The 27,187-nt window shown below is 39.7% G+C and overlaps 2 protein-coding genes across 2 annotated transcripts; both read left to right on the plus strand.

Annotated features, from left to right (window-relative positions):
• Nucleotides 1–3,116: 3,116 nt before the first annotated feature.
• Nucleotides 3,117–6,252, plus strand: bola3 (bolA family member 3). Its single transcript, XM_030048563.1, has 4 exons — nucleotides 3,117–3,338; nucleotides 3,468–3,588; nucleotides 5,173–5,261; nucleotides 6,033–6,252. Exons 1-4 carry the CDS (start codon nucleotides 3,303–3,305, stop codon nucleotides 6,096–6,098), a joined length of 312 nt encoding a protein of 103 aa, XP_029904423.1. The 5' UTR covers nucleotides 3,117–3,302; the 3' UTR covers nucleotides 6,099–6,252.
• Nucleotides 6,253–7,987: 1,735 nt separating this feature from the next.
• Nucleotides 7,988–26,787, plus strand: vat1l (vesicle amine transport 1-like). The gene is made up of 9 exons (XM_030048470.1): nucleotides 7,988–8,235; nucleotides 8,970–9,099; nucleotides 9,688–9,903; nucleotides 11,489–11,631; nucleotides 13,536–13,639; nucleotides 14,791–14,846; nucleotides 14,993–15,187; nucleotides 23,217–23,300; nucleotides 24,993–26,787. Exons 1-9 carry the CDS (start codon nucleotides 8,021–8,023, stop codon nucleotides 25,089–25,091), a joined length of 1,242 nt encoding a protein of 413 aa, XP_029904330.1. The 5' UTR covers nucleotides 7,988–8,020; the 3' UTR covers nucleotides 25,092–26,787.
• Nucleotides 26,788–27,187: the final 400 nt, after the last annotated feature.

A 27,187-nucleotide genomic window follows, 5' to 3' on the forward strand; every position in this document is an offset into this window, starting at 1 on the left:
TAACTTAAACAATCCTTCAAAGTCGTCTAATACATATGACAAAGTTATTGCTTCTGTTGTGTTTAACTTTGGGTTTAGTTGTCATTGTCCAATATTATGCATTAGAAAAAATTGCAATCACAAAGAAAATGAAGGTGCTGGTTAGAAGAAATGTTAATGAGCCATTTTTTTTTCTGATTGAAAGCCATCACTTCTAACACTGAGCTGACATTTGATCACTTCATTAAGAGCTTTGATTTAGAATGCATGAACTATTCATGGTATCAGATCAAATCGATACTTCTCTTCTGAAGTGTCAACTTCATTTGAAGATAGAAATAAATCCCGGACTCGACTAGATGCTTGACTAGATGTACTAATCCAGTCAGGGAAGCCAAGTTGGATTATTGCTTCCATTTATCTTCTAATTCACACTGAGATCAAGTTAAATTCTGGAAGGCACTAAATTCTATTTGGATTAAATCAGCCAAAAACCTCTCTTTACTCTCCATCCTTTTTCTTGTTGTGCTACCACTGACATTACAAGGTATTGATCCTAGGAATTCCACCGGAGAGGACAAATAGATCCTTTCCTCCTAAAGCTGCTCTTACCACAGGGCACACAGAAAATAGCTTTAATCTTTCTCTCAGGCACGCTCATGAATTCACAAGGGAGGGCACAGATCTGATCTTAATAATGATGAACCAATTACCAAAATTACCAAAATTAGCGTACCTATCATGGGTATGATATTCTGGATATTTGATAGGTAACCTTTCAAACATTTCAGAATTGTTAGAGAATGACCGGCTCATATCATTTCTTCACAGTAATTCTGTGTTAAATCCTCATCAGTGTGGTACCTGGGAGAAGCACAGCACTGCTTGGGTTTTGTAAATGGAGATGGAATGAAAATTAGAAACATCTCTTTAATGCATCACATGTTCAACTCATTACGCTCCAGTCCTGAATGCTTTTAAAAGATAATTAATGCTGTGCAACAGAGCCAGAAAGGTCAGCTGTGAAAACTGTGACTCGATCTAATATTGGAGGAGCTACTGAATATAAATAATAGTAATGCCATGTGGGCTGAGGAGAAAGATATATTCTAACATTGTGTAGTGCATCATTACTTGTAAACTGACACAAATGATGGTTAACATTACAGAAGTAACTCTCTTGCTTCCCAAGGCCTAGAAGAAAAATGCTAATAGAAATAGCTGTCCCTCCAGTCGAACAGAATGGACATGTTATGTATGGACATGATGCAGCCTTCACTCTCAGGTCGATGGAGTCTGTGAATCACAGTGCCCTCAACTTCAACACTGATGATAGCTGTGACACTCATTATTGTATGTTAAATGAAAAGGCAGCGTAGTCCTCTTGAAATGAGAGACATAATACGTAATGGCTTCTATTCATCTGCAAGGCCATCAAATGCTATTTGCCATCGTGTATCATGTCAGTGCTGTAGAGCCTGTGGGTCCTATCAAACTCACTCCAGTGACCAAATTACTCCTCATCAGCCACGAGCTCTGGCTGACCTTGGAAAGACTGGCTTTAGTCACTGTGCACGCTACACCTGGACAATGTTCAGTGCAGTCTCTGCATCCATACTTTAGGGACAGTCACAAATCATCACGCTTCAGCCTGCAATTACTTTAACTGACATGTTTATTGCTCTTCATTGTTGCATTTATTGTCCTATAATTAATTACTGTGTGATTTTGTAACTCTTGAAATGGCATAATTGGCCATCATTTTTGCTCAACACACATGCAGAAGAGTGTATGTCCCTATAATGTGCCTCGAAGTTGAAATAAAAGTTTAATGAATGAATGACTGAGATCTGGCCAGAGCAGTCTACACTGTGGCTGTTTGTTTGTTAGAGTAATTGTTTGGAAAAGCTAGACCTACTTGAATTCACTCTCAGAAAATATTCAAACCTGTGCCCTATAATATGATTTAGATTTTATAAATATATGATTATGCAAATGAACATTTCCCAATGATGAGATTGATACGTTTACTGAAAAAAATGTGATCATGGTCAAAGTTTGTGGGATCATGATTACAGTCAAAACTAATATTCCTCCAGTTGTCAAGCTTCAGGTTCATCAGTACAAAAATGTAATTGATCACTATATATATGCATATATACATATCAGTACTGATGACAGCAGTTTACAGCAATCAACATGTAGAAGTAGACAGGATATTCTTTATGAGCTACTGCAAAAATTAAATTGAATCACTTGATTAGGGACTGATGTACAGGTTTGATGGGCACCAGCACACATAGGAAACAAAAGGGAATGAGAAATAAGATCCAAAAACTAAAAGGTTAAAAGTGAATCACACTGAAATACTGTAGAGTGATCAGTCAGTAAAGCAGAAACAAAAGCAGTCATATGGAACAGAATCAAGGCACTGTGGCAAAGTGTCTAAAGAAAGATATTTATACCAGATCCAAAGAGACGTGGGAAGAGATGTGGGGGAAGAAGGAAAATTTGATAAGGAGGATGAAACTGGAACACACATATTTGAATTCAGCCCATAGAAACTGAATGGGTTCAGTTTTGTGATTCAACCTCACACCTCACTGGAAAGCATGCACATGGACACTGCAATCAGCTGGACACTGTGGGACACGTAACCCTCATTTGGCCAAAATCCTCAAGTCAAAGACAGTTATTACAAAATAAATAGATGGAATCCAAGGGGATACAAAATATGGACGTCAAGTCAATCTTCACCAACAGTTCATTTTTACATTCTGTTTTTGATTACCTAAAAGACACTAGACTCATCACAAGCATTTAAAAAGGACTGTCTCTGTAGTGATTCTGTACAATTAACAATAGGTGGCGATAATGCTCAGGACGGGTGCAAATCACTAATACGCAACCAGAAGAAGCCTACCACGAGGCGATTTTTTTCCTAGGTAAGCGAAGGCATTATTCATACTGTGAGTGCTCATGTGGCTTATTTGTTAAGGTTACAATTGAGGTTAGTTTAAGTTTAGGGTTTGGCTATGAGTTTGTTTTGGATAACACAACGAAAAGACTATTGGATATAAATGCGTGTCAATTGAATCTTCCGTCGCCATGCTAGGAAAACATTTGCTCCGCGGAAGTACCCGGTTGCGTTGCGTCATATGTTGGAGACGAATGTTTTGGTGTGCGCGGCGCTGTCACCGTCCGAGGACATGACTTGCTGAGTAGTGAAGTTACATGCCTGTGGATTTTGTAAGGTCCTCATGACTGAGGTCACGCAACACAAAGAATAAGCGTCGACTTCCACACAGAACCTGGCCGGAACCATGAGCTCTGTCTGCCGGTTTCTTCGCATCAAACAAGTAAACGAACTCTTCCTCCGCGGCTTCAGTCCAAATTCAAGGGCGAAGCTCAGTTAAACGCTAGCTAACATCAAGTCTGCTAAGGTGGCGTCTCCACTCACTGCGCCTTGCTTTGCTCTGCTCCTGTAGGTTTTTGCGGGACAGGTCCGGAGGTGTCTGTCCTCACAGACACAAGGAGAGATCCGCATCGCTCAGATACTCAGAGAGAAGTTTCCCCTGGCCTCGTCGCTCAAAGTGGTGGATATCTCAGGTACTGTAGGAGGACACGGCACCCACGCAGCTTTAAAACACTGACCACATCAAGGATGGACACTTATTATTTATGCCCCCGAAACAGCAGGCCCCATGTGTATGTAGGTGCAAGAGTTGCTGCATCTGTGTGTGCTGATACACTTCTGCTTTTTCTCACAATCACAATCAGAAGCAGTTTACTGGGGAACTGGGTCACTTGCAGTTGTTCAAATTCTCAAGAGAAGAAATAGAAATGGAAAAAGAAATGTAAAATTATGTGCATTAGAAATATGTAACAAAAAAGTATGTGCATTATGTGTAATTTTTATATCTGTTTCCCAATAGTGTATGATCAGCTCATTCTGATATCCTGTCCTTTATAATCTGTTTTATTTGGCTCTGTCCAAATAAAATCCAAATCTTGAAAAGTCTATCCCAGACAGGGAAAGTCAGGGAATTAAATGATTTCTTATGATAAGGCATGAAATATTGTGGAATTTTTTCAGCCTCCACTATAGAGAAAAAAAGTATTAAAACACAGATTTTATTTCCCATTGTGTTCATGGTATGTTTACTTCCCTGGCAGAGTAACGATAATGAATTTTAATACAGGAAGACCTCTGAATCTGAAGAGTGCTTATCATTTTCATCAAAGGAAAAAAAAAAAAACAACAACAACAAAAAAACATAATTTCAATAGGTCATGGAAATTCAACATTATTGCCATGTAAAGCTGTGGAAACATCACAGAGTTTTACATTTGACACAGAGTGTGAACCCTGCTGTAAGGACTGCTGGCTCACACTGATGCAGCTGCATTCACAATAATGTTGATAATTGAGTGTCAATCAAATTGTACATAAATATAACATGTTGCATGTAATGTGCGTACACATCACCAAGTCTTGCCTGCGCTTCATTGTAGATCCCCCTTGAAATGATTAATGCCTGCGTAAGACCAATAATAATCAAAACAGCTGAGCAAATTTTATCTGGCCCATTACAAAAATTCAAACTAGAACTTTACCACTACAGAGAGATCATCCCAATTTTGATTGTTTTTTAAATAGTAGATACACAATTAGGATTTAGGATATTACAGAGGCATCCTTACTTGGAGATGAGCTAACCTAACCTGAGGTGAATGAGCGGGATATGATATCCGATCTCGCCTATTGTCCGATTAATCGGTGCCGACTTGACATTTAACAAACTGTTGGTATCGGCAGAACGTGGCTCAAGTAGTGTCTGACCAGCAGGAACTAAAATTAATCCTAATGGTATGCAAAAATTACTTTGTCTTCAGGCAAAGGGGACATGAATATGTAACTTAAATGTTTTAAGTGCTGTGAGCAATATTGAAACAATCTTATACAATAATTAACTTAATTCTGCAAAAGTCCAGAATAATATCGTGAAATGATTCCTAATGTAAAGCTGAACATTGCAGACAATCTCTGTTTCCTCCATGACCGTATCAGCCTTATATTGGCTGACTAATCGTTATTAAGAGGGGCCCAGTCCATCAGCCTTTACTCTGAAGAGACAGAATGGGTACAGGCCATCTGAGCGGGATGTGGGTCTGAACCTGTGTTGTCTGCAGGTGGATGCGGCGCCATGTACGAGATCCACATAGAGTCCAGCGAGTTCCAAGGAAAAAGGACCATTCAGCAACACCAGCTAGTCAACCAGGTAAAGTGGCTCCACAGTTAGCCCGGCATATCACCATATCACCTGGCTCGGTCCAGCATAAGCAGCTGTGGCAAGCGGCCTCAGGCTTCACTTTGGCAGCAATGTGGATTTTTGTTTATTTATTTTTTTTCAAACACTTTTAACCAAAAAATCCCATCCATCTGTCCAACATAACCTCTGTGGTCCAGAAGCAAACTACACACTAACACTCAACAGTCCCTGCTGTGTACTCACTGCCATCTCATTATTTCATTGTACATATAGTCTATGTAGATGTTGAAAGATGAAAGGTCTATAGATATTCTATATATATATTTTAGTGTATGCTATTTTTATTACTGTCAGAGGGTATGCAAAGGTTTTTTGTTTTTTCTTATATTCTTTGTATTGATCCACTTTATTTTTGTTGTTATTTGTTGTGTTTATTTTCTGTAGCTCTATATATCCATGCATCCATCCATTTACAGTATGCAGACATTCCTGAGTATTCTGCATTTTTGTCATCTACAATATGAATGAGAGATAAGCTTTTGGGGCATGACTCATGTTTTCAGGTGATGACTGAGTCATGATTCATCTCATTTTGACCTCATAGTAGCTCTTGAGATATTTTAAGATTTGTTCCATTAACTTGGAGGAAAATGCTCTCGGAGGACTTGTCGATGGTTAATGAGAAATCGGCTTTAAATGCCTCCCGTCACTTGTGCATGGATCTATTATTGGAGCACTGATTCATTTTATTTATTAGCCGCTGTATTTTTTCCTCCACAGGCACTCAAGGATGAGATTCAAGCGATGCACGGTCTGCGAATATTCACAGACGTCCCAAAACATTAGAGCAAGTCCTTCCACTCATCATTTCCTGTTCCATGTCCAGCACACCCAGAGTGAATGTAAAGCTTTTAACATGAGGATATCAAGTAGTTAGAATTTTGTGATAATTATTAAGTTGCCAGTCCACACATTGTAATAAAGTAAAAATGAGCCTAAATGATTGTTGTTCGTTTTTTCTTATTTAATTTAAGAATGAGTTACCTCTCTCTGAGTGTATGAAAGCTTCAAATTTTGTAAAACTCTGCTGTGCTCTGACGGCACCAACAGCTGGGATTCATAATAAAGATTAAGTCATGAAGGGCTTCTTTCAATCTTGTAGTTCACCCATAGAGATGATGTGTTAATTTTTGATATTTAATGATGTAGATGTACATTTCCACATGTTGCTGGTATCAGAAAAAACACTGTACAACTTTATTTGGGAGGAAATCAATATTTTGCATAACATTATTTGGCATTGTCACTGACTCTGTGATCACTTTTAATGTGAAGCGGAGCCATGAGCTGCTTGGACTACAAGCTGGAACCACTTATTATTAGGCTACTGTAGTTAATATTTAAAGAGCAATGCACCCATGGCAGATGAGTTAACTTATGAAATCATGAATATTGTTTTTTCACCAGCATGTTTGCTGCGTCATCAGCCAACTGTAAGTCTGAAGATGTGACTGGAGAAGAGACTACAGTATTTTGAAAGCTACACGGTGACAAAGCAGAAGTTCAAAGTTGCAGCTGTTAACTCTCAGTCATGTCAGCCAGTTAAAACTGCTGTGTGTAAAAGAAGTTGCCTAATATCTGATAACTGTGTAGCCTGTATATTACTGCTTGTAAGGGAGTGCAAGAAAGAGCGGAAGCAGAATTACTACACTTCAACCTTTATGGTCAATTCATAAAAAAAAAAATGGAATCAGAACTATTTGCCTATGAGCACGTTTGTAAAATAAAGATTTCAGCCAAGACAAGTAGAGACCAAGGGGGGCTCAAGCAAAGAATAACTGCCTTTTGCTGATCATAGTTTAAGTAAGGTGCGGGCATTTCCAGGAACACTTAAAAGGCACCATACTTTCTTAGCTATAGTGTCATCTAGTCCCACAATTCTCAAATAGTCGTACGCGCACCCCTAGTGGCACGCAGAGGTACTACAAAGAGCACTTCTGAAAATAGAAAAATGTAAGCATAAATCATGAATATATTACAGGATTTTGAAAATATGTATTTTCAGGTAATAATAGTACAATTCAAAACATGAAATAGAGCCACACCTGAAGAATCAGGTCAAAAGAAAAAAAAACAAACAAACTTGAATGACTTACTGAAATGTGGCCATAGCGTTAGAATAAATCTGCTACTAACTGCAAATTTTCCACTCCGTTTCTTATTGTTCACTCACTGCCTGATAGCTGTGGTTTTCTGTTGCAGCTTTCTGGCCTAAATGCTGCATACAGGTGAAGGGGGGACTTGGATTCAACAGACAAAAAAGTTTGAGAGCCACTGAGCTGGTCCATGTTATGGGCTTAACGGAACTTCTCCAGCAGATGGCGCACTGCATGTTTTATCGCTTTGCTGACCAATCGAATTATTTTATTGTATTTATTTATTTATGTGTTTTTAAAGTGATTGTTATTATTCTAATTACAGTTTGGGAGGTGGGGTTTAAACTTTTATAGCTTATTTGAGTCCCACCTGAATTAGAGTAAGAAAACACAATATGGGTGGTGATCCACTGGGACGCGCAACCCACCCTGTGTGTGTGTGCGTGCGTGCGTGTGTGAAGGAGGCGCTCGGCTGGTCCGGCTCCGCTGTGGGAACGCGCACCGTGCCACAGCGCCCGCCCGGCTCCGGCTCCGTGCTCCGTGCTCCAGCCTGCGCACCACATCACTCCGAGGCTGAGGCGGAGAGGAGGTGCAGCGGAGCAGGTCGCCGACATGGCTAAAGAAGGAGCAGATATGACAGAGGAGACCGAGCACATGATAGACAAGAATCTGGGAAAAGAGGGAGACAACGTGGAGTCCTCAGCTCACGCCAAAGAGATGCGAGCGGTGATGCTGGCAGGTTTCGGAGGTCTCAACAAACTCAGGGTAACCAAGAAGACGATGCCCGAGCCTCAGGAGGGTGAAGTGAAAATCCGCGTCAAAGCATGGTAAATATATGCTGAATACTGCAGGTGATGCCGGCAGGATTGTACAGCTCATACGTGTCTTTTGCGATGCATAGATTGTGGTGCACTCCGGCTGCACCCCGAGGTTCCCACGCTTTACTGTATAATCGCTGACTTCTGCCTCAGTATGGACCCAGAAGGAGACATTTCTTGGGAAAAATTTCGCAGCCGAGAAGCCACAGGTCCTTCCTAATGCACTGGAGCTGCTAATTCAGCCAAACCAGGACCAAACTACCCCCTGCCTTGCCTGGATTATGTCAAGGAACACCTACATTTTAAGATTTCTCACCATTCAAGTCATCATTATGATTTGCTCTGCTAGATTTGCATATTTAACATGAACTTATGAAATTATTCTTGAGGATGACAACCTAGTTAGTGCTATCTATTGGCAAACTTGGAGTTAAAGACAATTAAAGTGTACTTTCAGAAAGAGGCAAGACATTTTGTGGAAAAAAAAAAAAATGTTACTGCTCTTAAAGCCATCAGTTCAAAGCAAGGATTCAGATGCAGTGCCTAGGACTGATTGCTGATGATTAAAATGTAGCTGCTGGGCAACTGTAAATCCATACAGCTCATATCAAATATTTATATTGCTGACTACTTAGCTGGCATGGTGAGAAAAAGCTTTGCTGCATGAGTTCATTCATGTAAAAATATTGAATCAAAGTAACAAAAATAAAACAAGAGAGTGAAGTCAGATTGTGCTGTTGCAGTGGGTTGAACTTCCTGGACCTGATGGTGCGCCAGGGGACCATCGACAATCCTCCGAAACCTCCTCTTGTCCCTGGATTTGAATGTTCTGGAATAGTGGAGTCGGTGGGTGAGAACACCAAGGGATTTGAGGTCAGTGAATTTACAGGCTGCCAAACCGGACTGCAGTGACACAGTGTGTGTATTAGTGCTGAAGTGATTAGTTAAAGGATTAGTAAATGAATAGCCATTTAATTGGTCATCATTTTGATAACTTGTTAATCCTTTTAGTCATTTATCATGTCAAAATGCCAAACTTTTGCTGAACCTCATTAAGATCACTTGCTTTTCCCTGTTCATGTTATTATAAAATTAATCTTTAGAGTGTTTTTTTTTGGTTGCCGGTGATACTAAGGAAGCAAATTGAAGACATCACTTGGGCTTTGATCACCTCTGATGTGTGTTTATCGTTATTTTTTGATACTATGCAGTCTAAATAGTGGATCCAGTACTTGAACAGCAACAACAGTTGGAACAGTTTCATCAGTTGGAGTCAGTATGCATTACTGTGTATCTACATTCATCCATTTGTGAATGAACACAGTTCATTTTGCATCAACAAAAGTAGAGATGTAAACAATATGTACTTAATCCTCAAGCTGTTCTCTCCCCAACGCCACATAATTGTTGCAGCATTCCTGGTATGCCTGTTATCTAGCAACACTTACATTTTTCTTCCAGATAGGGGACAGAGTCATGGCTTTTGTGAATTACAATGCCTGGGCAGAAGTGGTGTGCACACCGGTGGATTTTGTCTACAAGATGCCAGATGAAATGACTTTTCCCGAGGCCGCAGCCTTCTCCCTGAACTTTGTGGCTGCATACATGATGCTATTTGAGGTTGCCAATCTGCGAGAGGGGATGTCAGTATTGGTCCACTCAGCAGGAGGTGGTGTAGTAAGTCCATTTCTTAAATGACTGAGGTAGAATGGTCAGAGAGTGAAATGGAAATGTTATCAGAGGGAATCTTTTGAGCCTCTTGAGCAAAACAGCTTGTTACTATTATCAGTGAGATCAGATGCCATCTTAAAAAGCTCAGGCTTTCAGATGTGATTGAAAGGACCCCCTGTGGATTTGCTATTTTGGCGATCAGACATGTCGCTGTGTCTGAAGGGCTAGGAGCACTCAGGCTGAGGAATAGGACATGGTCATGCACGAAAACATCCACACAATGTGTGTATGCATGCACACACAAAACCAATGTAATAGCCACATCCAAATCTAATTATAATGGGGTGCTTCATAGCCACAATGGGGATATTGTTCTATATGTTGCCTGTATCTTTCTTGGTGCTACAGTTGTATTATTGTTAGTGCATACTAAAGATATATGCTAGAATTTAAATTGGTTCTTATTTTTGCGGCTTAGTGAAACTGGCTAAACTTTCACCTGAAGTTTGATTGAAATCAGAGAAAGAAATTTGTACTCAGAAAGCAGGTAACATTTTTGTTGTAATAGTTAAAATGACTAACAAAACCTGCAACTAAAAATTGGATGGTGCCTATGGCAAGCTGTTTTAACATTTAATAGCAAGACTGGATATGTGTTGCAGATATAATTCAGTGCTTCCTAGTCAAAAAGAATATTTTAGATATCCACTATGACATTCTTCATAGGACAAATGTCATCACTTTCGTCACTCAAGTGTAATGAGTTTCTCATTACAGATATCCACAATGGAATTATGACTAGATGTAATTCCAGTTCAAGATATGTTTAATTCCCTCAGTTTAAAATATCTACATTGTCCTTTTTAGACATCTCAAATTAAGTTTTAACTAGTCAGAATGATGATGTAAATATCTGAAACAGGAATTACGACCAGTCAAAATGACATAGATATCTCAAACTGTCATATTACAACTAGTCATATTTTAATGTGTAGATATTTGAAACTAGAGTTACGACTGGTCATATTTTAGGTGTAGATAACTCAAACTGGAATTATGACTAGTTGTAATTTATGTGTGGATATCTGAAACTAGTGTTACAACTTGTCATAATTTAATTGTTGATATCTGAAACTGGAATTACTACTAGTCATAATTTAATTGTTGTGACTTCATTTGTGCGTAGGATATCTGAAATATTCTGTGTGACTTGCCAAAACTGAATTACAAATGTCTCTAAATTTTGTTTTGACTAGTCAAAATCATGTTATAGATATCTTGAATGAAAATTCTGACTAGTAACCATGTAATTACAACTATTTAAAATTCAGTTACATACAGTTGCACAAATTCATACACACATTATTGGTATCTGTGATGTTAATTCTGGAAATGTTAAAACAGCTTGCCATATGTGCCTCAGTTCTACACTACTGGATATCTTTTTTTGTTTTGTTTTGTAATGAGTGTGTGTGTATGTTTTTATGGTGGCATCTGAACAACCCTCATTTGACACTGGTACATTTAGAGTTAACACCTCTGTTGCCTCTCAGTTTTTGATAACCAAATTGTGACTGTTTGTTATTTTCAGGGTCAAGCTGTGGCACAGCTTTGCTCCACTGTCCCCAGCGTCACTGTGTTTGGGATTGCCTCATGTTTCAAACATGTAGCCATCAGAGACTCTGTGACCCACCTCTTTGACAGAAATACGGATTATGTACAAGAAGTCAAAAAGTAAGGACCAAAAGTTTGTCTGTAAAGAAAAGACAGAAAGGCTTTTATGTTAATGCTTGTTAAATCAGTTCCACATGTTCTATTACAGCAACAGACTAATTGCTTAATTTTTGAAAATGAGATTTCATTTGAAACCGTCATAAAGCAGCGGCTCACTGTAGCATATAATAAATGTGAACTAATGTGGTAGCACACTGAGCACATAGACGGATGCAGATGTTACCTGTTGCCTTTCTTGGTCTTGTGTGGCTGTGGTCCCCATGGCAACACTCGGCTCATCTCAGAGAGCAGCAGCATTGTGTGGGGCGACGGCCTGTACTGGCAATATAGAACAACTGAGCCAATTAGGGCTGAGATCTGATACGTTACAAATTCCAGACAGCATGCTGTCCAAACAGTTTGCACTACAGAGGCAGAAACATTGTTTGATATTTGCTGCAGCGCTGCCATGGGTTTGCTGCAAGTATGTTATAAAGTTTTTTTTTTTTTTTTCTGAAAGTCTCAAATCTTTGTCAGTCAGTAAGATCCATCTGGATGCTGTCTCCTCAGCAGTAGATCATCAGGTGGCACAGTAACTTCTAACTATGCCTTATGCTATTTTCATAAAGAAATAATAAGTCATTTACTCAGGGTACTTATACATACTTACCATATGAAGTATGTTAAATGGATATGTTCTTTAGGTCATAATGCATAGAGATTCACACAGTGCTTTCAACACTGATTGTGTCATGCTTTCTGCCTACATATTAACAATGGTGGTGGATTAATGCCCCTTTCATCTCTCCAGCCTGCACATTCTTCTCAGGATCATGAGCAAAGTAAAATTAAATTAGTCTTTTTAGAAAAGGCAAGACCATGGGCATCACAAGACCCCCAAGCAGTTTAGCCAAGCAGGTGTTCAGGGCCACAAGGCAGAAAGGAGGGAATTAGGGCCCCCTTGATCATTACATGCCTTTCATTCCTTCACATTTGTAACTTTAATGAGACTCATTATGGGAGCCTTGTTTGATTGATTGTGTTTTGTGCCAGGATATCAAAGGTGTCACTGAAGAACATCATTGTGATCGCTGCTAAACTTTGCTTGTGAAGAAGACTAGAGAGTAGAGTCAAAGGAGAAATTATGGGGGGAATGTGTGGTGTATACTGCAAAGCTAATGTATTGATGGGCTGCTAATGGAGTGTTCACCTTTGATTGCTTGCAATCAGGAAAACATGAAGTAGTTAAAAGATAATCAGTCAATATTCACGTTAAAAGTCAGGTACAGCTTTTTACTAAAGCTATATTAAAGTGAGCCAGCTCTGTGACATCATCATGAGACAAAAACTGAAGCTGCGCTAGCGATAATGAGTCAGAGTTTCTGAATTCAATTTTACATCCAAATTAACTTTGTTTCATTATTAGGCCTGCAGTCATGAAGAAGGAAATAGACCTGTATCTCTGTAAATGACTTAGGGCAGGGTTGTCATCCACAAAGATGATGTAAATGACCTCATGTTCATCTGCATCACATGTTCAGATGATACTGTCCTATAGCAGTGAGGTCTAGGAGGCATTGGGGGGCTCCCAGGGGTCCTAGTTTGATTGCACTATAATTCAATAGATTTGTAATGATACAAAATGTTTGAGTGCTTATTTTAACACTGTTAGAATCTCACTGTTTTGAATCTATAGTAGGCTACTTGTCAGTGCTCAAGTGTAGCATCTAAACGGTTTAACACTTTCAAGCTTTCGTAATACGGTTCCTAGAGCTAAATCACGTCGAATGGACATCTGTGGCTTAATGAAGGTCAGCTTGGGCTCCAGAATACAAAACAGTTAGAAACCCCCCACTGCTTTAGCATGTTGATGTGACTTCTGTTTGTACAGTGCACTTTAACTTTCTTTTGACTCTCCATTTTAGGCTCTCTCCAGAGGGAGTGGACATTGTGTTGGACTGCCTGTGTGGAGAGAACACAGGGAAAGGCCTGGGTTTGCTGAAGCCACTTGGAACATACATCCTCTATGGTGATGATCATATATATTCCTTGCCTTATATGAGTTGGTAGAACCTTTGCTGTTTCATTCAGTATGTTCAGATTAGAGAGAAAATGTGGTGTTAGTGCTCACAGCCACCATCCATATCTGATCTGTTTTAATCACAAAGGACGATACCAGTGGTCTTGAATGTTTGGCCCATTTACTACAATTTACCCCCATTTTTAAAAAGATTTCTGTGGTATTTCTGCTTTATTCGACAGTTACAGTAGAGAGAGACAGGAAAGACAAGGGATGACATGCAGCAAAAGGTCTGGGCTGGATTCAAGCCCAGGCTGCTGCAGCTTTGCCTTAATGTTACATGGTACGTGCTCCACATGGTGACCCATCAGGGCTCCCTAATTTACCAACATTTTTCACTGCAACAAGCCCTTTTGCAAATTATGTAGGGGTACTAAAGATTTCACACAATCTAATCAAAATCCCTCCATTTTCAAATATGATTGTTTGGTTGAAACACCCACCTTATAATGCTCTGCTTCTGTGGCTAATGAAGTTGTCGCCATTCATAAACCACAGAACTGATAAATCTCTGTGTAAATCAAACATTTCCCTGGGGACTATTTTCTGGCTGAGGGACCGTTTTACTCCACTCAATTTTAGGAAAACTAATGTGGATGATTTTATTACAGTGATGAAATACTGGTGTGAAGAAAGTTTCGAGTCTCTGAAAGTTCATTTTCATTTCATAGTAGAATAAATGGAAACCAGTGGCTTTATAAAAGGTAGGAAACATGTTATCCAAGTTCTGAAATGTGATTTGCTTTGGGAAACGTTAAGCAGAAATATTAAGTATATTGTAGATATTAGGCTAAACATCTAAAATCACTGGTATGGCCCTTGAAGTTTCTGTCAGGCCTCAGTTCATCTGATAGCCTTTGTGTCCTGGTACATGCACATTATGAACTGATTAAGAGCATTAAGAGGAGAAGAATTCATTAGCTGTAGTTATGCTCAGGATGTGCCAGGCCATGCTTGCACATATCTAAAGCTCTAAAGGTAGCAACTGTTCCTCCCCCACCTCAACCCCTTCAGCCTGCGTGGCAGTCTATTATTGACCAGTCACTTCTGCCCAGCCATTTGCACTGCATACAGCAATCCTGTTATTTTTGTTTTTTCAGGCGCATCAAACATGGTAACTGGGGAAACAAAGAGTTTCTTCAGCTTTGCAAAATCTGTGAGTCAGAGATGCAGTCTGTCATCAGCATTTGAAGGAAATCAAGCACCCTATTTACTACCTAATGAACATTTCATGGCAAATGAAACATAAACAAAAATGAGTCACCGGGGATGAAATGTGTGTCTCTGGTTTGTTTGTCCCAGTGGTGGCAGGTGGAGAAGGTCAACCCTATTAAACTCTATGAGGAGAACAAAGTCATAGCGGGCTTCTCGCTGCTCAACCTCCTCTTCAAGCAGGGGAGATGCAATCTTGTGAAGACAGTGATGGAAAAACTCTTGACTCTTTACAACCAAAAGAAGATCAAACCAGTGGTGGACTCCCTCTGGGCGCTGGAGGAGGTAAGGGACTGGAGCTGTGGGTTGAAGGGTGCTAAGACTGGCAGTGGAGGTAAATGATGATCATGAAGCCCAAAACTGATGTGGTCTCAATGGTAACATTAATTATTATGAAAGGGAAGAGACCAGCAGGCTTGAGTGGCTTGATTTGAGCAGGTGTTACGTAACATCCTGGACAGGCAGTAATCTGCTGTTTGTCAGCGATTCGTTGTATGAGGCATTGTCAGCTGTTGTTGGACAGCCTTCCACCGATGGTGGGTAGATTGCAGCTTCCTGTTCTGTAATTATTTTACACTCAATCAAAGCCCAATAGGCCATACATCAATCACCTCATTTAGATTTCTGCAAACTTTTAAAGTGTCTTATATTGTCGTGATCCCATTGCTGAAGAATCCTGGTAGAATCACACCCACTATCAGAGCACACTATTTACATATATTGGCTTTGTGATGAGCGCCAAAAAAATCTGAATTTCATGAGGTGCTAGTCGGTAACCATTTCAGGAGCTAGACAATATAAAATGTATTCAGAATATTGTTTCTGTGCAGGGTCTTGTTAAGCAGACTGAAGAGGAGGCCTTTTTTTTCACTTACTCTATTTGCAGCCTACTTATACTCTTTTTTATGTGAACAATCACCTAAAACTACTAGTCATAGTCAGTTGCTTTTCAGCTGTAATGATTGCAAATTATGTTTTTCATCATCCGAGATCTGCACTGTGTCTGTGCCTGCGTGTTCTTTTTCTATTTCAAAGTCTTGAAAAAACACTTGAAGTTTTGTTTATTTTAGAAATAGTTTAGTAAGTTATTCTGTTGTGGCTCTGTCCCACATAAAGAGAGACGGTCTGTTTTGGGCACAAGGGACTTTTGTTTCCAGAGTGACCAGTGGAAGGTGGCTGCCTGCCCCCCTCTTCTATTAGCTATTCCAAGTGATATGTCCCTGTGCCTTGCCAGTGGGGCAGGGACTGGCACATCACCTCTGAACATGGAAACAATACTGCTGGTCGCAGTACTGCAGTCATGCAGAAAAAAATGGGTTATATTTCAGTGGCTGTACAAGATACTGTTGTGTACCACAGTCGCCAACTTCCCGAATTTGTCTGTCACACATACAGCAGACGCTCTCTCAGTCCAGTGATCTTTTCTCCGTGGAGCTGATGTGAACAGGAAAAGATTCATGTTTGTGTTGTTATTGATCATTCCTTCCACGTGATGGTGCCAAAGCAAATGCACATGCATCAAACACTGGTTCATGTTGGGAGCTCTGGAGGGTGAATTTCCTGGATTGGGGAATTTTCTTTGTGCAAAGAGCATGAAAGACTGTGAAAAACATCAACAAACATCATAAAAAGCATCATTTTGGGAAATTGATAAAAGGCATCAAGTGTGAGCACAAGAAGATGATAGAAAGTGTCAAATTCAGACCATGTGATTAGTGGTCAAGCAGCTGAATGCTGTGTGGGACACAGGATGTCATGTCTCTTTTAGTCCGCATCCTGGGCTTGGCTATACCTTCGCTCTGAAGGTAAAGGTCCCTATTCACACCCCCAAGAGATCCCACATGATAATAACTAGGAATACCTTCTAAAAAAATTTATCACAGAACTTTATGATTGGTTAAAATGGTGCTCTGTGCTGTCTGTATAGATTTAGTAGTCTACCTGGATCATCATAAAATATCCTTGACATCTGTTTCACATGAATTTCACGCAGGTAATTCACACATAAATTACAAAGGTTGTAATGGAAGTTTGCACATGCATTGGAAAGCTTTGTGCAGTTAAGATCTGCTTTGCCTTTTGCAGAAATTTGTCTGTGGGAATACATGCTTGACAGATGAAATCGTTTTGCTTTCTATGATGTGATATTTTCAAACATTGTACAGTCAAAATGGCCAGCAAAAACGTTATTGTCTTATCGATTCCCAAACAATCACCAGCCCAGACACTGACAAAAATCATTCACTGCCATGTAGCTGGTGGTGCTTGTCCTTGTGAGGCGAAGGCCCATGATCTGAAGAGGGCAAAAGGGCTAAGTGCACAGACTCTATGGGTGGAGGAAAGCAAAATTTCGATAAGAAAGTCAGTCCTTGGGGTTCTGTCATTTGGCACATCCCTTTAGGAATAAACAAGGTAGCATTACTTATGTTTCCATTCTGTATGTCCTGTATTTTTTACAGTCTCATCTTCTCAGCCAGTGATCAATTCTTATCTCCCTGTCTGGTGAAAAAGTTGTGCAACTGAAGGGTAGCTTTAACTTTAAGTTCCATTTTTTGGGCTTGTATTCGTTGGGGACATAACTAAAACTTTCTTGTTCATAAACTAATTGCTGCTACTGCTGGAAAACCACAACAGATGCGCAAGTGACATCATTTCATTTATTTCCAATGGTCTGTGCCCAGTGGGGCAGCAGAGCCATGGGGTGTGAGCAGGGATACCCACAGGCCCTTTTCTTTGAATGGCTTTCTATGGTCTTCCTGTACAGAATATCTTTGGCATAGCATTGATTTTCATGGTTCCTGGTCACCATTTTACCTTCTTCTGCCAACTTCTAGGAGTCTATGTGTGACAAAGAAATGTTATTAAGTGATAATGGTACATGGTTGTAACATAGGCAAACTGGAGGTTGTGATGAACTGCACTGCAACCTCTTGCTTTCTAAATGTAATGGCAATCTGCCCTAAAGATTTTGAGAAGTCTTCAAAAACAAAAGGAACCTTCATTTGGGGAAATTTGTGACTGTACCTGAGACTTATGAATGTGCTCCCCAAATATCATGCAAGCAAGCCAATAATTAGATTTAATTGTGGGTGTTATCCTCTGGTGAGTGTGCATGTGCTCATTAAATGTCATGGCAATCCACTGAATAGATTCTGAGAGAGTAAATTTGACATTTTGGCCTGAGGGTGGCACTAGAGAAAAGGTAATGAGATCACCAAAGTTGACAGGGGTCATTCTTAGGGGAGCATGAACATGCTCAGCAAATGACATGGCATATTGCCTAGTTGATTGTAAGATGTCACATTTGACATTCTGGCCTAAGGTTGACACAAGAGGAAAGGTGATACTGACAGCAAAATGAATAGGAACAAGGTTCATTCTTTGGGAAGCATGAGTACACTGGCAAATTATTTGGCAGTCCCTCCATTGCACTTAAGAGGTATGTTGTGTACAAGTCGATTATTTGAACTATGGATGGTGTAAGATGAAAGCTTATAGGGTCACCACAATGAAGAGGACTCTTCCTTTGGGGAGTATGAATGCACTCACCAAATATCATGTCAATCCACATATTACATTTCAAGATAGTAGAAAGTTTAAATTTTGGTCTGATGTTGACACCAGAGGAAAAGTCATGGGGTTACTGACACTGACAGGGTTCATCCTCTGAGGAGCATGAACATACTTACCAAATTTCATGGTAAGTCACTCATGCCCCTTTTCCACCAAAAAGAGCCTGGTGCTAGTTCGGTGCTGGTGCTAGAGCCGGTGCTTAAATGGTTCCAACAAAGAACCGGTTTGCTTTTCCATCAGCCAAGAGCCAAGCAGAGCCAAGTCAGAGCCACGTCATGATGTCAGCGTGAAACGTGATCATGTGGGTGTGCGAGACACTTGCTCGGAATCACAATAACCAACATGGATGACAAATGGACGACCCATCGTAGCGATGCAAATACTGCTCGTGTCTTTACAGGCCTACACTGCGATCCAGAGGCGAAAATCGCAATTATTCCTGGCTACCCATCGTATTTGTGGTCGGAACTAACGGCGACTATGTTTAGCTATACGTTTATAGCGTTCCCTGTTCCCGTTTGGGTCTGTAAGCCCGCCCACCAATGATGTGGTGGGTCGCGTCATCGGTTCTTTCTCTGGCCCCTGTTTAGCCCCTGCTCGAAGTTGGTGCTTGCTTGAAACCGATTTGGAACCAGTTTGGCCAGTGCTTGGGCGGTGGAAAAACAAAGAACCGGTGCTAAGTCAGGCACTGGCTCCGAACCAGCCCTGGAACCTCTTTGGTGGAAAATGGGTATCAGTAGCTTTTGAAATATATTGCTTTAGAATAAAATGCTGAATGGACATACAGAATTCTACATTCGATCCCCCAAGCTGCCACTTGGATTACATGTTCGAAACCCACGTGCCAGTGCCCCCACTGTGGAAAAGGTTAACGCAAGCTTACAAGCTAATCCCTGCTATCTAAACCTGACTGAGAAGAAACCATTGGCATTACCCATTGGATTATGAAATCCCTTTTTAGTGTTTAGTTATGTTTGTTGTCATATTGCTATATTGTCATTTGGAACCAGAAAATGTAGAATATCCAGAATTGGATGGATGGAGCTGAGAAGGATCAAATGTGTTAATGCAGGGAGCTATCATCAGGTAGCAAACACCAAGGTTGGCAAATAAGCTAGGTGAATTCTTGCTGCAGTATTGCAATATATCATGTTAATCTGGGCTAGCTAACAGGCCAAATCAAAAGTAAACTTCCTGAAAAAAAATGGGGATCTGAGTCCTTCAGGAGTCTGCCTGTACAGTTGAATGCGGAACAAGACACTTTTAGTGGTGAACTACATTAAGAAAAAGTGACCTTTAAAGTCTCTCAACCAAAAACACCAGCTCCTGAGAGAGGCCACAGTCACTCAAAAGAATACTACAAATAAGTTTATTGTCAGTTAAATGCACACATTGCCACAGCTACACATGGCTTTGGCTAAATGGAAGCATAGTTTTTGAAATGAACATCAAGCAAAGTTTAAGAAGACCCAAAACTTCTTATTGAAATCAACCTCATGGGATTTTTTTTTTTTTTTTTTTTTTTTTTTTTTTGAGATGTGAATGTTGATGAATGTGTGTTCTCTTCAGATTTTCATTTCATTTTTCATGGGAAACTTCCCCCAAGCTCTAACTTTGGCAGAATGCTCGAAGCATTCAGTGGAACCATTGCCCATGAAGAATCTCATTAAAGAGTATTGGGATGGCGTGTCGGGGGCACAGCCGGCCTGCCTTTGCTTATCTGCAGGAATGAGAGTGTATGTGACTGGAGGTGAACAAGGGAAGGTTGCCTGGATACCAGCTGCGTTAGGTTAGGAGACGATTCACCTCGAGATGCACTTTAGCTTGGAAGTGCCAAGGTAAAGGCTATTTAAGATATAGGAAATAAAGCTGCACCACTCCTACAAATTAATTGCAAGGTCCCGTAACATCCACTGTGGAAGAGGATCATATTCTCTTTCCTCTCCATCATTTTTAGATTGTAGTAAAGTATTGCAATAGTTTCTGACATATTTTTGCTTTCAACTTGGTTTGTGCCATTTCTTTAAACAAGTGAATGCTTATGAAACAATGGCCTCCAGACAAAGAGGGACATTCAGTTGTTTGTCTGTGTGGACTGTAATGAGAAAGGGAAATACAGCATCTCCAGCAATCTTTTGTGATGGGTGAACTTCCCCAATGAAAGATTAATTATATTTGCTCAAGCTGTAATGAGTAGAGTCCACATTGCTGTTAATTGACTTATCAGTCACTCACATAGTCAAATTGCTGTAGGGCATTGACAAGAATGGACAGTCGATGTCAAAGATCCAACAAGATGTTAAAAAACATGTTATAAATGTTATGAGCTGCACAAGTCACTATCCATCGTTCAGACAGATTATGTTTGGTGGTCGGTGTTCTGTTGTTCTGCTTAGAAATTATAACTGCATAATGTAAACTCAGAAACAAAACAACGCCAATAGTGGGCAAGGAGCGTTACTTCACTAAGATCAGTACCAAAAAAAGGTGCTCTTTGGATCCAAGAGGGCATAACATTAAATATTATGTGAACCTATTTGTAAATTTTGCCCATTTTCATGATAGGCCATGCCCACTGTCACACCCTATTTTAGTCAATGGTCATGAGAAGTTGATCTGCTCCTGCATGGCTTGTGGCCAACCTTTCCACAAAATCTTGTGATTTTATGTCAGTCCATTCAGAAGATATCCACCTTGTTTTGATGGCTGCCCTGCCCCAATCTGCCTGCCTGGCCAATCGGCGTAATAAATTGAATGGTGTGAAAACATAACTCCTGTTCAACTCCTCTGGCAAAGGTCACCCAGCCAGAGAGATAAGGCTTTTGTGTGGAGTCACCAAGCCAAAACCAAAAGATTTCAAAGCACACTTTTTTGTGGAAAGTTAAACAGTCTTTAAAGGATCATTCTGGTGTTTTTCAACCTGGGCCCTATTTTTCCTCTTTTTGGGATCCAAATGACTGATAGGGACAAACTTTTGGAACTGGTCGAGAACACTTACGCCGGCAACCGCAAAATGGACGGCAATGTACAAAGCATGTGCACCCGTCAAATTATGTCCACTCCACTTATTTTTGCCATTGGCAGGATCAGATGGTTCTTATAAATGTCAACATTATGGAAATCCTAGATACATACAGTAAATCACAAACACATTGTAATTTAATTATGCTGATCCAGAATTTCATCAAGATATTTCTGATGATAAGAGACATAAAGAGAAAACAAATGACACAAATGAAAGAGGCAAGGGGTTGCACATTTTAATGCATTTATAGATATGGCACAAAATCTAATTCCTCCTTAAGACGAGGAGTCTAAATAGTCCCCAACTTAAAGATTCCTCTCTGCAGCGTCATCTTTAGTTTGTCGCCTCCTCTCTTTGACGGTTCACTAGTCTCTATTCCTTCGGTGCTGAGTCAGCCTGGATTACATTAATGGGGTTGTTTATAATGTTTCACAAAAGGGAAATTTTCAGTTCCTGTGCGGACGGCATACGTGTGATTCCCTGATGATCAGCATTACATATCCACAGCAGGATTCTGATCCATTCCCATGGCACTGAAGAACATACAAGAACCTTATAAAGTGTCATGAAATAAGTGGCTTATAGAGGTGTTTTTCATTTTGGCCGAATGCGACTCCTTGAGAAACTTTGTTATGCAAAGAGGTAGAACTGCATAGATTTTTGTCATTCTTTTGGGAACCACAGACTAAATGTTACAAGGGAATCAAAAGAATACAATGTTTGTGTGAAGTTGTTAGAGCTTGTTTCTCCCTGTCAGCCAAAAGCCAGTTAATCTAATTTCCCATGGAGGATACAGTCTGTGCTGCTCCTCAAATCATCTTAAGGTGTTTGAAGCCATAGCTATATATCTTTTAACTTAATATAGACCTCTCTGAATCATATCTACAGGAGGTGAGCTGTTCAAGTTGACTTTTATTTTACCCAGTAGGGTGAGTCAGCATCATTTAGACTAAATTATAGCTTTCAGCTTTTTTCACATAGTATATATAAATTGGAGCAATTCAGACTGGGGGAACTTCTTGTACTGATGATGAAAATAAATAAGACTAGTTCAGACTGATGATAATCTTACCTTATTTAACCTAAATTTTTTTGCAAAATTTTCTTTGTGTGGATTTCATTGAATTTCAATTGAAATGTCTTTAATGTTACCAGGAGGCGCCCTTGTCAGAGAGCGCTTAGTATCGCAGTAGCATTCATGAATTTTATGAGTGAAAATGTGAAGTGTAAAATGTCCTCTTTTGTTCACAAATCAGCTTGGAGTGTGTTTTCAATCAAAGTCGGAAATATAACCTGGGCTCACTGTGCATTTTGGCCCTTTCTACAGAATATAGATAAATCAGAGCTGTAGTGCACGTTTAACACTCTTTAACACATTTTGCAAGCCAGTTCCCCTTTGCCTTCCCTTGCCCCTCTGATCAGCTGATGTGGCCAAGCTGAAAAACCTAACACTAAAAGTATGCACATTAGCCATCAGGAGGGTGCATAACCGTCTAAGGAAGCATCAGAGACGTTTTTTTTTTTTTTTTTTTTTTTTTTTCTTTTTTTGCCCTGTGTTAAAAAGTCATATTTCACTTCATGTTATATCAGTCTAAATGAACAAGGTTGATTTTTTTCACACTTTGTACGGATAGGATCATAGCACCATACTAATAATACGCACCCCAGTTTAACCTTTTTCCTTAAATTACTCAGTTTGTCATGTTTTGCCCACAGGTAAAAGAGGCCATGCAGAGGATTCATGACCGAGGCAATATAGGAAAACTCATTCTGGATGTTGAGAAGTCTCCTACGCCACTGGTAACAAGACATTTGTTGATATGTTTTACTTCAGCTCATGATAAGAATGAAGCTTTCAGAAAGCACACAGCAGTAGATAGGGCTATAAGTAGCATAGCAACATCACCATCTTATTGACTCAAGTGAGAATAATGCAAACAGGACTGGGTTTGCCTGGAGTAGGTGGCTAGGTTGCTCTGATTTGGGTGGAAATGTATTATTGTATGTAATATATATTATCACAGTTATTATTTTGGAAACTCTTGGCCTAAATTATAATTATTAATACAGTTGGAACGTCATTGCTATCAATTCCTCATTAAATATTTGTTCCTCTTTTACATAATGCACTTAACACACTTTGCCAATGCAAGTCATTTCAATTACAGCTTTATCAGGCTACCCACTATGAACCTTAACACTTACTATGGTGTTGTCACAGAAAATATGGCACTAAATTAATCAGCTGGTTGAACTGTCAGAGGGGCTCTTGTCTAATTGGCTTTTTGTCCAAAGCCATTTTGCCCAGTTATAATGCACCATAGACTTGATAATGGCTGAGACACATTAGGAAGTTTTCAGGTTACATTTGCGCCCTCTGGTGGCCACATTAGAGGCTTGTTTATGCTGAGGATGGCTGATTACACTGTCTTCTCAACTTGTAACCTGGCTATTCTGAACAGTAGAGATGTGATTCATTTAATGTAACTTGAAGTAATTTCATTTAATTTTCTACAGTATGACTCTTAACTGATCATTTCACTAGCGATTGCCCACATTTGACTGATTTTTTTGTTTGGGTATCAGCTTGTTAGTGTGCCTGCTAGCCTTAGTATCTGGTCAGCCAAGAATCTCTGTCTTGTTAACGCATTTGATTTACATACCTGCTCATGTTACATGGTTATTTTCATGTCCTCTGTCTTGTCTTCTCTTTGTCTAACCTGGTTGTTACATATTTAGCGAGTATTTGGGCATTATGTCAGTGTTATTTTTGCTGCTCTTGCAAAGCCCCTGTAGTGCCCTATAATAAAGATTTCCTTGAAGAAGTGAAATACCTGGTGCTTACATTTTCAAATACAATAGCCATAGTAAGTCAGTAAGTGATTTTTTTTATTTAAGTGTCCTGCACCTAGTTTGGTGTCCAGCCAATATGGATGCACCACATGCCATATCAAAATGTACAGTTCCACAGATTCAAAGACAGAACAATTCAGAGCATTCGATTTACAGGGCAGAAATGAAATTACCTCTTATGATGGACACATGTAGTTCTCTGTCTTGGCTGCCAAGCATGTCCCACAAACCTCACCAAAACAAAAATCTCCATATTTAAAAGCCAACTCAGCATATCAGCTTCAGACATCCCGAACAAATCAGGATTTTTCAAACAAATACCTCCTCAAATCAGTGTACAAAGAACAAGGAAATACTAAACGGGAGTCATCCTCCACAACACCAACATCACAAAAAACACATAAATGGAAAACCAAAATCAGGAAAGCCTTTATATCTTTATAAGTACCACTTCTTAAGCCATAAGTAGAAGTTTGCATGGTGTTCTCCACATCAAACCTAGAATACTATTATATGGACATGCCTATTCCATATATATGTGCCCATTAATAGAGGGATATCAGTTCCATTCCCCTCCTGCTGTGTGCATGGGCACCTTAGTATGTATGTAAATGATAATTCGGCTAATTGTGTGTCCAGATGGCTAGTGACAGCACAGAGACGAGCGAAGCAGGTGAGGAAGAGGAGGAGCCTGAGGGAGACAACGACAACAAGGAGCGTATGCCTTTCATCCACTAGACCCGGCCCCCGAGCTGCAGCATGCCTGTCTAGAGACTGGAGACTGAACTTCTACACAGATTCACCACAGAGGATCACGAGTACACACGAGTATTGTGCAGTATGTATGCATAGACGTGCATGTGTCTGTTGTCTGTTGTCTGTTGTTTTCTCAGTTTATCGGTCAGGTAAAATGTGTGAGTTTGTGAAGACTGATAGAACACCCAACTTTATATTCGTCAAAATAGCCAGTCGACATAAGTGCCATTCTCAACATAGTATTATCAAGTAAGTGATGTGACGCTAACTAACAGTGGAAATAAGCATGTGTCCATTTTACAGCTTGTTTAAGGTGTCTGCAAATTGCTCGTTTTGTTTATCACTTTGAATTTGCGACAATTTATTTAATTAGCCGTGGACTAAACAAGCATGCAAAAGAGTTGAATTGCAGTTACTAATTTAAAATTCAACAAAAAAATAAATAAAAGTTCCATGGGGTTGCTTTGGAGAAATATTCCAGCGTTTTGGGCGAAACACCCTTTTATTTTGCCCAAAATGTTGGAGAATTCCTTTTAGAAGAGTGACCCTTAAAGAGAAAGTATATGTGTTTTAGAATAAGCTTATGCTGACTTAATGGTTCACTGGAAATGAAAAAGAGTATGCTGCTCTCCCTTGTGCTGTCCTGTTTTGCCAGTATAGTATTTAGCAGCAATTTTAAAGTTTGAGGAAATCAGTTCAAGGTTTCCCTACATTTGGCCATGAGAGTGAATCAAAACTGGAAAAATAAAACACTGCTTTCTCTCGCTTCCTCATGCTGCCTTTGCATAGTATGAGCCAGGGGAGTCAGGCTATAAATCTGTGTAGATATCTGCATATGTACTCTATTCCTGGGTCTCAACATTTTATTATTATGGGATCACCAGTGCCTTTGAGCTACAAAGTCCACACCACACGCAGCTTTTTGATATTTGAAATATATCCACTCCGCAGGCATTCCTCATCTGAGGTTCAGACGAAAAAAGAAAACAAAAACATGTATTTTTAGCTGCCAGGGGAAGATGAAAAACTGATGCGCTTCCTTCAAATCATCGAAAAACTCCAACATGTTTAGACAAAGTAAAGATATGTCTTCATTATGGGAAAGTAGACATATTTTTCCAGTAAGATTTAATTCAAGAAATTTTGATATTTCAGCTGGCATTATTGTATGTGACAGCTTGCATTTTTATATTTGCCTTCAGGCAGCAACATTTGTAATGTCTGCTGACACAAGGGCAAAATGACTGTATTTTGAATTATAATAGGTGAAGAAAGTTCTGAAAAGCTCCATTTCCACCTCCAAGTCAAAATCACATGGAGCATGATTATGTAGACGTAACAAAAAAAAAAAAAAAAGTAGAATCCACAGTTTAATGCATCAAATCAAATTCTAGATTATCCTACAGGAGAAAAAAAGACAAAAGTGATGAGTCAGAGTGTATGGAGTGCTTTCCGTGTCTGTACAGTGTCATGTTTACCTGCTGGTGCCTCTCAATATAAGTGCCATACGACTCCAAGATATTTTTTAATGACTGGTGCATAAAGGCGCGACATGCTGGTGTTGAGTAAAGTTATTTGTTACATTCACAAAGTCAGTGTGTGCTGTCCTCTGCATGACTCCAAATCTCCAAGGAGTTTCGTCAAATGCTGGAAAAAAACAAACAAACAAACAAAAAAAACATCCAACAAGGAATACAGTTGCCACACAGATTGATTTATTCAGATGGCTGATCATTGTTCATTATGTATTCAAGTATGCATTTAGTTTGCTTTTATTTGCATCTCACTCGAAGTTTGCTGCTGCTTCTAGGTTTGCTCGAAGCCTGTCATTCGCTGTTTTCACTTGCAAAAATATGAAAAAAAAAACAAGAACAACAACAACGACAGATCAGCCATCTGAATTATTCATAACCTCACTTGTATTGTTGATATGTAAACTGGTGTATTCGCAAAGAAGTATTTTCTTAACTTGATAAAAGAAGACGAGTAGATTCTGTGTCAGGTGTAGCAGTCATAAAATTTTAAATTGTATCAGCTCAAAAGCAAAACATCATAAATGAAATGGGGTGGGGTTGAGG

The sequence above is a fragment of the Myripristis murdjan genome, chromosome 3 (genome assembly GCF_902150065.1).
Source record: "Myripristis murdjan chromosome 3, fMyrMur1.1, whole genome shotgun sequence".
Lineage (NCBI taxonomy): Eukaryota > Metazoa > Chordata > Actinopteri > Holocentriformes > Holocentridae > Myripristis > Myripristis murdjan.

Coding starts and splice junctions, on each gene's coding strand:
- bola3 (XM_030048563.1), top strand. CDS start 3,303: ATGAGCTCTGTCTGCCGGTTTCTTCGCATCAAACAA. Junction 3,339..3,467: donor GGTTTCTTCGCATCAAACAA/GTAAACGAACTC, acceptor CTGCTCCTGTAG/GTTTTTGCGGGACAGGTCCG. Junction 3,589..5,172: donor CAAAGTGGTGGATATCTCAG/GTACTGTAGGAG, acceptor TGTTGTCTGCAG/GTGGATGCGGCGCCATGTAC.
- vat1l (XM_030048470.1), top strand. CDS start 8,021: ATGGCTAAAGAAGGAGCAGATATGACAGAGGAGACCGAGCACATGATA. Junction 8,236..8,969: donor AAAATCCGCGTCAAAGCATG/GTAAATATATGC, acceptor GTGCTGTTGCAG/TGGGTTGAACTTCCTGGACC. Junction 9,100..9,687: donor AGAACACCAAGGGATTTGAG/GTCAGTGAATTT, acceptor TTTTTCTTCCAG/ATAGGGGACAGAGTCATGGC.